The sequence below is a fragment of the Anguilla rostrata genome, chromosome 10, assembly GCF_018555375.3.
Source record: "Anguilla rostrata isolate EN2019 chromosome 10, ASM1855537v3, whole genome shotgun sequence".
NCBI lineage: Eukaryota > Metazoa > Chordata > Actinopteri > Anguilliformes > Anguillidae > Anguilla > Anguilla rostrata.
In genome coordinates, this window is record NC_057942.1 from 26,218,085 (window position 1) to 26,230,412 (window position 12,328).

At 39.8% G+C, this 12,328-nt stretch overlaps 1 protein-coding gene across 2 annotated transcripts in view; it reads right to left on the minus strand.

The window, feature by feature from the left end:
- Positions 1–12,328, minus strand: part of tgfa (transforming growth factor, alpha) — a 59,677-nt gene that overhangs the window by 36,410 nt on the left and 10,939 nt on the right. Inside the window, exon 2 of one of the 2 annotated variants that reach the window (XM_064297718.1) lies at positions 3,558–3,614. The exons of the other annotated variant lie outside the window; for it this stretch is intronic. Coding sequence (XP_064153788.1) covers positions 3,558–3,614 — 57 coding nt within the window. The remainder of the gene's footprint in view (positions 1–3,557; positions 3,615–12,328) is intronic. 2 annotated transcript variants of the gene reach the window in all.

The following is a 12,328-nucleotide window of genomic DNA, read 5'->3' on the forward strand; positions in this document are numbered from 1 at the left end:
TGGTTTATTCATAATAGTGTTTGAATATTTTAAACAAATTTAGTTTGGGATTTTAACTTTCAATTTCAATAGCTCCTAGACAAAAGGACCTAGAAACTTCAAACCACTTTTAAATTGTTTACAAACAATGGACACAGGTTGCCCAGCCTTTGCTTTGTCCATTTCCATCTCAGGCAATTTTATATGAATATTTCAAAGTTAGGAATTTCAATTGCTTTTTGGTCACATGACCTAGACACCCCAACTCCTGATTGGATTGCTCAGCGAGTACTGACACATGTTGCACAGCCTTTGCTTTGTCCATTTTCATCTCATGCGATTTTATGAGATTTTTTCAAATTTTGGAATTTCAATAGCTTTTTGGTCACATGACCTAGACACCCCAAATCACTATTGAATTGCTCACCGAGTACTGACGCATGTTGCACAGCATTTGCTTTGTCCATTTTCATCTCATAGTATTTTATATGAATTTTTCAAAGTTTGGAATTTCAATAGCTTTTTGGTCACATGACCTAGACACCTCAAACTACTTTCATAGTGTCCACTGACCATGCATACATTTTGCACAACCTTTGCTTTGTCCATTTTCATCTCATGCTATTTTATATGAATATTTCAAATTTTGATTTTGGAAATTCAATAGCTTTTTGAAATGTTATATAAAATAGCATATTCTATAAAATAAAATAGCACTACTAATGCTTACATTACAGTGTGAAATATCCACATACCACTAACCTATTTAAAGACACTCAATTTCAAAAATAACATCAGCTATATAACCGACATATTTTGAGCAGTAATACTTAGATAACAATGATGAAATTTTGCCTGTGTTCAGTAGATGGAGACAGAGACAGTAAATCAATGACAATGTTCTATTCGCTTGTTTTTTTGGGGTTTTTTTTTGCTCCAAAAAACGATGTCAGCTGCTAGGTCTATCAGCAAACACATGGCTTAGCTATGCCCAGAAGTCCTCAATGATAATAGTATTTTCCAAGAAATTATGAAATATCGTTGGCCACGTTTTCGTCAGGTTCAGCGTCTGCTACCACAGAGTGAATGCATAAGTGAATGCGATTATGAGAAAACTTGTGGTTACACCGAGCTATAAAATGCTATTCCAAAAGCAAACTTAGACATGTTATACATCCTTAGAAAGCTTATTCTGTCACCTGTTGGATCAATTAATTGTCGATCAAGCCAGACTGTACTAAAAAGGGCGACAACGCCATAAACAACACGTGTGGTATTACGCACAGCTATTTTGGAAGGTACCCAGGCGTCACAAATGCGCGTACATTTCACAAACGGATAAACACAAAAATTGTCTTGTTTATTTTGTTATGCAATAAGCAGCGTTTTCACTGATGTATTGGGCAATTGTTGTTTATCTTGTTGCTATGATGGAATACAATTTTTGAGTGGTGAAAAAATATTTCTATGAATGCCCAGATAGACAATATTGTCCATTTTGTCATGGGTGGGAGGTATAGTTGCAGATGAGACAGCAGGGAGGGGTTACTTGTTAAATGGTGGCACTGCAAAACTCTGAATTTGGTATAGTTGTCATGTATCATCTACTAATGAAACTAGAACACAGAGTTTCTGTTTTAAACTCATATTTTGGTTGCAGGAGCAATGAATGTCTGAGTTGAGCAATCTAGGCATGCCGGTGAGCAGGCCACTAGGGGCTTTGTGCTAAGAGGTTAAATGAATGAGTAATTCTTTTCAAGAATATTTATCAAGAACTACCGGAGAAGCAGCATCAGGCAGAAGAGACTTAATTGACTATAGGCTATAGACTGCTTTATTTCAAGAGTGTCAGAGATTGTGAGCTTAATGTAAAGAAGATCAGCATGATTCTGTAAATGCAGGCTCACCAGATGCCCTTTCAATGAGTGATTGGGATTGGTGTTGAGTTTCTGATTTTGCCAGCCAGTTAGCTATACTTTGAATTGGCCCACTGCCATGTGTCTCAGCAATTCTTTTTTTAAATTTAAATAGCAAAGCAGCAGGGCTAAACAGTAAACCTTGATCATAAAATTTTAGGATCATCATAATCCACAAATTATGTGATAAATTGGGGGGTTCAAGATTTCCTAACTCATTCCCTGTTTGCTGTTAGCCAAATAACATTGATTTAATAGCTGAGAATCACCACCTGACAGATATTTAACAAAGGCACTATTAGAAAAGCACACTGTCATTTGCTTGCATGAATACATAATCAAACGTACCAGTATAGCCAGAAAACAGTATTTTAGTGCGTTTTGGCACACCTTTAGTGTAAAATTAAGACTTTGAAATGTCTTGCGTTCCAAAGACGCAGCATTCCACGGGCTAGAGAGAACACTGGTGTCATAGATTAGGAATATTCATTTTGCATTGCCCCTTGTAGCTACTGAGATTGAGGACATCAAAAGTGTCAAGGTGGTATTTTATTGCAAGCTAGAGTAGTTAAACTTTATACAGGTTATTGCTGTAGCAATACTTGCTACCTAGCTAGCCACCAGATTGTCCAGGGTGTATTCCTGCCCAATGAATGCTGAAATAAGCTCAAGTATTACATACTGTAGAATACCGACAAAAGTTGTGTTTTATTGAAGTACAGGAGTGCATGATTACATATTTAGGTATGTGTACCAAAGTGCGTTATAATGATTTCACATTATGTAATTGTTCCTATTCTATTATGTTCTTATTCTAATAACATTTCTAATGGTAAAAATGGACACATTTATATGCTTTATAAAGGACAAAAAACATTTTATTCATTTTCAGAGAGGTTTTAACCATCCACTGTATTGATGCAAAAGTCAGTTTTATGAGTCCAAATAGTTCATTTGTAGTGAAATATAGGATTATTTAATGATTTACAGAAATAATACCATAATTTTGCTAGTTTTAATAGATTTGAAGACACTAAGTGACAACATTAACTACAACTAAAGGGTACATTGTTTACATTTTGCTATATAGATCTTTAGTAATTCTGCATATCACTCTCAGAGTTTGCACACTTGTGGTCAAGAACTTTATTCTCCAGGAAATGTATAGTTTTAGATGTTTTACCTTTGTGACTCCGACAATTCATTGCAAACTAAAGGAGAACTGCATTTTTGCCTAGATTTTTTGGTATTTGTGACACTTTATTTGTACCGAAATCATGAAAATAACTTACTACAATACTAAGTATTGTTAGTATTGTACGTGGTACATGTGTCTTGCTACATTTAAGCTGTTTTCCAAGTCTCTGTGATGCTCACAAGTTATAAAGTCTTAAACAAAACAGTACAGAAACAGGCGAGGATTGGCCAGATTTCACATCTGAGCAAAGTGGTTAATTCCAAGATTAAATTTTCAATACCTGATAATAAATAATAAGCTACACATCATAGTAGATACTTTTTATTTATTTAATGTAACAGGTAAACATTGCCTTATCTGGGCAACAAATTTAGTTTGGGCAAGCAGATTTCTGACAAACCTGCAAGGGTGAAACGACCTCAACACTGAGCATTGTGGTTAAAAGAAATGCGTTACAGACTTACGTTTTGCTGATGTGGTAGTGGGATTCTCCTGCACCTGTCCGTAGGTAAACACAGAGCCTGGGGATGTTTAGAAATACAGAAGAGGATGAAATATAGAATGTAATATCAACCGACATAAAAGTAATCTCAGGAATTATGTGAAGTGGTGAGTTTCACACTAGAGGAGCAATTCTGTTTCTAATGCACCTTCCAGAGAAAATCATTTAATAATCATAGGAGAGTGGGAACAAGCTAAAGTAAAGATATCGATCATCTATAACTATCTCGTTATATATTGTGATTATAAAATGGGTTAATCCTTTGATCTTACGTGTGCATGAGTGATGCACAAAAGTTCTTAATACCTGAGCCAAACAGCATTTGAAATAATATAAATTTACTCCATGAAAAGATTAGGTTTGTTCATACTCTTCATTGAATTCATGCAAACTCCTACTGATTGGCCCATTTTCTCCAATCCAAGAGAAAATTATTAACATTTTGAAAGAGTGAATTTACATACAGTACTCCATGAAAGAATATAAAACCAAACTGAAAAATATAACAATAACAATGACTCAGACCTGCACAGTGTGACAGTTTATACAGTGTCCACAATTAACATACACAGCTATAAGAAGTGTTGGGGAATCTACTTTGAAACCATAGCTTTGCAAGCTACCAATTACTTCACACTGGAAGAAGTTGAACTACAGCAAAACTACCCTAGGGAGAAATCTAGTTTGGTTAACTAAAACTACTTAGAAAAAAATACCCCACGATTCATGGGAAAGTGCAAGGAATGTCAGCTTTGGTTTTGTATACAATGTCCATCAGTCAGACACCTGCCGTCCAGAAACTAGAGTCCAGATGGGGGTATTGCACTGAGCAGGATTACTCAGTTAGTCAGGTAATTTCTAAAATAGCATGCAACAACTTCTCTGAACATTTGTTAATAAATAGCAATAATCAATATTTATGACTAATTGACACATAATATATTCAAGTTTAGTTTTACAAATTCAGATTCAAAACATTAAAAACTATAGCCAAATATTTTTCACAGGTGAGCTGACAATCCAGCTTCCTGGAATACCCCTGAGACCCAAACCTGTCCTAAACAAAACAATCCCATCTGGGCTTTTCACAAGGACAAAATTGCAAGGAATGTTATATTTTTGTTGTAAACAAATCTGGATTTTGTATTATCTGACTACAACTAAAACAGTAAAGAAAAAAATATTTTATATTATGTTTGTAGTTTCAGTAGTTAACTACACAAAAAATGGCAAAAAAGTAATTTAACTACTTGAATCACTATGCAAATATGAATGTAGTTGAATTACCAGCAAGCTACTGCAAAATGTAGTTAAACTACTAGTTTAATTACATGTAGTTCGCTACTCCCCAAGACTGCCGATAAGTTATATAGCTATTTTTTAATTTAGGTTACTATGTCACGCAGATGCCAAATCTGGCCAATCCTCACCCATTTAGGGGGTGTTCCATTTAAGTCTTTATAACTCCCTATGTGAGCATCAAAGAGGGTTATGTTCATAATTTAGATGGTAAAGATAAAATTTAGATAAAACACATATATAAAACAATTAAAACTATATATATATATATAACTATATATATTCACTGATCAGCCACAACATGTGCTGCTGCCAGATATGCAGTAGATACTACAAGCATTGTTTCTCCTGATTAATTTTCCTGTTGAACTCAATGGAAAAAATATTCAGGAGAAACAATGCTTGTAGTATCTACTGCATATCTGGCAGCAGCACGGTGGTTTGAGGCTCATTTGATACCTTGGACCCTTGATGACTTAAAGCCATTTAGCCAACAAATTTGTTCCATACTGTATCAGCATAATATACAGCTGAATCTAGTCCCACCCCCCAATTCCCATAGAGATCCATTCAAATGCAAAAAGTTTTTGCATTGCTTGTAGGACAACCTGACAATTAAGCCGCGTTTCCACCGCAGGAACTTTACCCCGGAACTAGGAACGTTTTGAGGAACTCAGTGCGTTTTGACCGCAGGAACTAGGGTCTAAATTTAGTTCCGGGGGCTTTATTTTACCCCCAAAAAAGTTCCTGCTCGGGGGGTAGTACTTTCCAAAAGTACCGGAACCTTTGGGGTGGGGCGCAAGCGCTGAAAATTTCTGATTGGTCGACTACTTGCAGTGTTTTATTTCAACCGCCATGTTTAAAAATCTGCAGCCGCAAACCAGTTTATTTTCATAATAACTTCAAATCAAACTTGTATGTTATGCGGCGCAGTAGCCTAGTTTTGGTTATAGCCTGCCAACGTTTGGAATTATAACGTGTGCTCTTCTGTTCTTTTCTTGCTTTAGTATTCGTTTTATAAAATGCTAAGCATTCGTGCTGGGACAGCATATTACGTACCAAAACATTCAAACGGATTAATTCGGTTGCTGAATATTTTCTTCCGGATTTTCTTTGTTAGCCCGTTGTAATTGACTCAAAACGTTTGATACAGTTATGTGAGGTATGCGGTAGTTCTGCGTAATTCACATTGGTGATACACTAAAAGCAAACTGGAAATCACCTTCCGCACTTTTTGTCAGGGTAAAATAACAGGTTAATTCTAGTAATCGTCCCTTTAGCTTTTTCAGACTGCCGTAATTTTACTCTGCCATTCTTCAATTCCACAAAAAGACCAGGAAGACTATGGACTAATTTATGGTGCATGGTTCGCATGTTTCGGTACTCGTCCCATTACCCGGTACTGTCAAATCACGATGAGTGACACAAGTTGATTCTGGTTCAACTTTCTTGCCGCAGGCCGCTGCGTTTTTTTCGGCACCCCACTGTCCCCACACTGCCGCAGCCTAAACGCACTACCCCCATTCAAATTAATGGGAAGACTGCCGGCTTTTCCGCATTGCCTGATCTGGTGTGAATGCAGCCTAAAGCCGCGTTTCCACCAAAATTACCCGGAACTTTTAGTCCCAGGAACTACTTTTCAAGGAACTAAAAGGTTCCTTCAGCCCATGGTTGTCTGCGTTTCCACCGCGGTCTAAAGTCCCGCGAAGATTAGGCAAATTAGCCCACTGACGTATGAAAAAGCGACGTTGTCTACCGTCCATCTGTCCTATGATTTCTTCTGTAACCCCATACTACCACCGAAGTAGCGTACATTATTTTCTAATAACCGGGACAGCCCGGAGGGGTTTATTCCACTTATATACAACGGGCTACCAACAATGACTGTATATGGTTACTTTTGTATTTATTGATTTTTATCGATTTAATCACCTGGAATTGAAATATTCTTCTGCAGCCGTTTGGGCATATTTTACCATCAAGCAAAAATGTCGTTGGTAGTTGAACTTGGGCCGTTGTTATGCAACAAATATTATATAACAGGCCAATAGTCAGATTGTAACTGTTTTATATATCCTCTCAAACACATTCATTATGTTTTTATGCGAACATTCGCTTTCATGTCTTGACATCCGAAGCGACAGAATGCATTCACATTTCCAATATAACTGGCAACAACAGCAGAAAACATGCACACGTTGTAAACAATTTGCTGTTTGATTACTTTCTCACCGTCAATTCCATATAGGCTAATCGCAAAATGACAAGAATAGAACGAAAACTCGGACTTGCGTGAAAATTTAAATTACAGCCATCGTTTGCTTTCCTTCGAAGTTACTGCTAGCCGAGCAGCGAAGTGTGCCCTCCAGATGCGAACCATGCACCATAAATTAGTCCATAGTCTTCCTGGTCTTTTCGTGGAATTGAAGAATGGCAGAGTAAAATTACGGCAGTCTGAAAAAGCTAAAGGGACGATTAATAGAATTAACCTGTTATTTTACCCTGACAAAAAGTGCGGAAGGTGATTTCCAGTTTGCTTTTACTGTATCACCAATGTGAATTACGCAGAACTACCGCATACCTCACATAACTGTATCAAACGTTTTGAGTCAATTACAACGGGCTAACAAAGAAAATCCGGAAGAAAATATTCAGCAACCGAATTAATCCGTTTGAATGTTTTGATACGTAGGCTAATATGCTGTATGCTGTCCCAGCACGAATGCTTAGCATTTTATAAAACGAATACTAAAGCAAGAAAAGAACAGAAGAGCACACTTTATAATTCCAAGACGTTGGCAGGCTATAACCAAAACTAGGCTACTGCGCCGCATAACATACAAGTTTGATTGAAGTTATTATGAAAATAAACTGGTTTGCGGCTGCATATTTTCAAACATGGCGGTTAATGGCGGAAAATGAATACAATAAAATGCTGCGAGTACTCGACCAATCAGAAATGTTCAGCGCTGCAAGCTCCACCCAAAAGGTTCCTGTACTTTTGGAAAGTACTACCCCCCGAGCAGGAACTTTTTGGGGGGTAAAATAAAGCCCCAGGAACTAAATTTAGACCCTAGTTCCTGCGGTGGAAACGCACTGAGTTCCTCAAAAGGTTCCTAGTTCCGGGGTAAAGTTCCTGCGGTGGAAACGCGGCTTAAGATATCCAGATAAGTCACAGACATCAGGAAGTCATGGCATGCAAAGGATATGCAACCAAATACAACCATGACTTTTTTTATTTGACATTATGCTAATTTGTCTAAAACACTGAAATGGGGGACTATATATAAAAAGTGCTGTAATTACTACATGGTGAAACCAAAATGTATAAGAATACCCTTTAATAAAAGCTCTGAGTCTGTGCTTTGACCATGTGTGAATTGTTTGATTACAAACAGAGAAAATAAAATATTAAATCAGAAAAATGCAGGTGGTTTTAAAGTTGTGGCTGATCTGTGAATATCCTGGATCATAAAAGCCTTGACCACAAGTGCATAAAAATTTGAAGGTGATATACAGAACTACTAAAATCAATTAAACAAAAGGAAAGCCGTGTACCCTGGTGTCCGGTAGTGTCTCCAAGTCTAAACTGTGTGCTGCTGTACCGTAGATTATAACATAATCATACATTTCAGAACAAACCTGTTTCGACCCTGAAACTGCATTATTTTCAAGTGGGAATTATTTATTTTTATCATTATTGGGGTCTATGATATGAGTGCAAATTTCCTATTCAAAACCTTTCCAAAAATGAATAAAATGCTTTTTCTCTTGTGTTGTATTATAAGGCATATACATTTGCCACTCCTGATGGTTTTAGATGAACTATTGATATCACATTGAAAAATAATGCAAAAACATTGTGACACACTGTGGTACACATATCAAAATATGTAATCATACGCTCAATCATGGGCGCTACATCCTCAGGGCAGACAGAACAGCTGATGACTCCGGTAAAACCAGAGGTGGAGGATTGTGCATTTATGTCAACAAAGCTTGGTGCACGGACAATGCCATTATCGAGAGTCACTGCTCTGCTAACCTAGAACATCTCATGGTTAAGAGCAGACCTTTTTATCTGCCCAGAGAGTTTACACATCTGCTGTTGTGACTGCAGCATATATACCCCCGGACGCTAATGCTAAGCTTGCTATGAAAGAACTGCAGGCCGCCATTAGCAAACAACAGACTACACACCCGGAGGCAGCTTTTATTATTGCGGGAGATTTCAACCACTCCAACCTAAAGACTGTACTTCCCAAATTCCATCAGTATGTCTCCTGCCCTACAAGAGGGGACGAGACCTTAGACCATGTTTACACTAACATGGATGAGGCATACAAAGCCATTCCCCTCACTCACCTGGGACAGTCTGATCACCTCTCATTGTTCCTACTCCCCAAATACACACCACTCATCAAACGTGTGAAACCCGCAGTTAGAACAGTTAAAGTATGGCCAGAGGGAGCAGACTCTGTCCTACAGCACCGGTTTCAACACACAGACTGGAGTATGTTTGCCACTCAGGCCACCCTGGATTCCCACACAGACATTGATGCCTATGCCTCCTCTGTTTTGGACTATATCAACACTATCATCAACAGTGTTACCACCCACAAACATTCCCCAATCAGAAGCCGTGGATGAACAGAGAGGTCCGCCTACTGCTGAAGGCACGCGACGCTGCTTTCAGATCAGGTGACGCGCAGGCCTACAGTTCAGCCAGGGCTAACCTGAAAAGGGGCATCAAGAGGGCCAAGCACAGCCACAAGCTAAGGATTGAGGAGCACTTCACTTACAACTCCGAACCCCGACGCATGTGGCAGGGCATCCAGGCCATCACGGACTACAAACCCACCTACACCCCCAACCAGCGACACCTCCCTCCCTGACGAGCTTAATAATTTCTACGCTCACTTGGACAGGGACAACCAGGAGGCGGCCATCAAGGCTGTACTCCCTGCAGACCACCAGCCCCTTACACTCGCCCCCACCGACGTGTGTGCTGCACTGAGCAGGATCAATGCACGCAAGGCTGCTGGCATCCCCGCTGGGCAACGCGCTGGGCTGCTGACTGAGGTCCTGACTGACATCTTCAACCTGTCACTGGCCCAAGCAGCTGTCCCCATGTGCTTCAAATCCACCTCCATCGTGCCGGTGCCGAAACACTCCTCTGCAGCGAGCCTAAATGACTTCCGCCCTGTTGCACTCACCTCCACCATCATGAAGTGCTTCGAGAGGCTGGTCCTGGCTCATCTCAAATCCTGCCTACCACCCACACTGGACCCCTTCCAATTCGCCTACCGACAGAACAGGAGTACGGAGGACGCCATCTCCACAACGCTACACTCCGCCCTCTCCCACTTGGACAACAACAACACCTATGTAAGAATGCTGTTCATTGACTTTAGTTCAACATTCAACACCATCATCCCCTCCAAACTGATCACCAAACTTGGAGACCTTGGTATCAACCCCTCCCTCTGCAACTGGATATTAGACTTCCTAACCAACAGACCCCAGTATGTTAGGTTAGACAACCTCACCTCCTCAACCCTCATCCTGAGCACTGGCGTTCCACAAGGCTGTGTGCTGAGTCCTCTCCTATACTCCCTCTTCACCCATGACTGCACTCCTGTACATGGCTCCAATACCATTATCAAGTTTGCAGACGACACAACGGTGGTTGGTCTCATAAATAACAACGATGAGACAGCCTACAGGGAGGAGGTCCAGCACCTGGCGGCGTGGTGCACCGACAACAACCTGGCCCTCAACACCAAGAAGACCAAGGAGCTCACTGTGGACTTCAGAAAGACCAAAGGAGGCACGCACACCCCTATCTGCATCGACGAGACGGAGGTTGAGCGTGTCACCAGCTTCACGTTTCTGGGCGTCCACATCTCCGAGGACCTCTCCTCGGCCCTCAGCACTTCAACCCTGGTCAAGAAGGCTCACCAGCGACTCTTCTTCCTGAGGAGACTGAGGAAAGCCCATCTGTCTCCTCAGATTCTGGTGAATTTCTACCGCTGCACAATTGAAAGCATCCTCACCAACTGCATCACAGTTTGGTACGGCAGCTGTTCTGCCTCGGACCGGAAAGCACTTCAGAGGGTGGTGAAAACCGCCCAACGCATCACCGGCACTCCACTCCCAGCAATTCAGACTGTCCAGCACAAGCGGTGTCTGCGGAAGGCACGCAGCATCGCCAGGGACACTTCTCACCCCAGCCACAGACTGTTTGCCCTCCTTCCCTCTGGGAGGCGCTACAGGAGCCTCCGTTCTAGGACCAGCAGGTTCAGGAACAGCTTTTTCCCCTCAGCTGTCACCTTGCTGAACTCTGCACCACAGTGACAACCCCCCCCCCCACCCCGGATACCCCCACCTGGAACCCCCAACCCCCCCCCCCCCACTCGACTTACTCCAATGACTGAACCTTGCACTGCCGCACCTTGCTGATAATATATTTAACAAATTTATACCTATCCACTGTCTATACTGTTTATAACTGTCTATACTGTTTATACCACATTGTATTGTATTCATATTTATCATATTGTATTCATATTTATTCACTTTCATACTGTATATACCTTAGCTTTTCATTCTATATTTATATTATACATATGTACATACACCTTACTGCATTTTACTGCTTCTTTTGCACTTCTGGTTAGATGCTAACTGCATTTCGTTGTCTCAGCACGTGTACTCTGTGCAATGACAATAAAGTTGAATCTAATCTAATCTAATCTGTTTTTCTGTACTAAAGAGTATGTAATCTCGCATTGAATGGGGATGGGACGACATTTTACAAAAGTAATTACTTATGAACACTTCAAGGGAAATCTTACATTTAGCTAGCACATATCAGCACACACTTGCATGAAAGGGTTAATGAATAAGACATTCCTGATAAACCTTTTTTCAATATCTGAAATCCCCCCAATATAAATAAGTACCAGAGACCCCACTCATCTCAAATATGAGTAAAACAAAAAATGGTACTTTTGAAAAATGAATAAAAATTAATAAATAACTGCACAAAAATATGTAACAGAATTTTTATTTGTCCCCAAGAATTTATAGTTTTTGATACCAAGGTATATGGTTAAAAAATACAATGTATGGTTAAAAAAATTACAGGAGGCACCTAAAGGATAAAATATTTTTTGTGAGTAACAGAGGCAACAGAGAGAGTGGAGCACAACAAAATTAGTAGTATAATAACAATATACAGAATAACAACAGATCTACTTTCTGGGTGAAAGGTTCAGCACATGGTCCAGAATCTAATTTAATATTTTCTAAATATTTGTGTCTACTTTTGTTTGCTAGCTAGCGACCTGAAAGTTAAAAATCAATAACCCACTGAATGCAGGGTAACTTTTGAAACCGAGAACCATACTACAAATAAAACCATAATGTAAG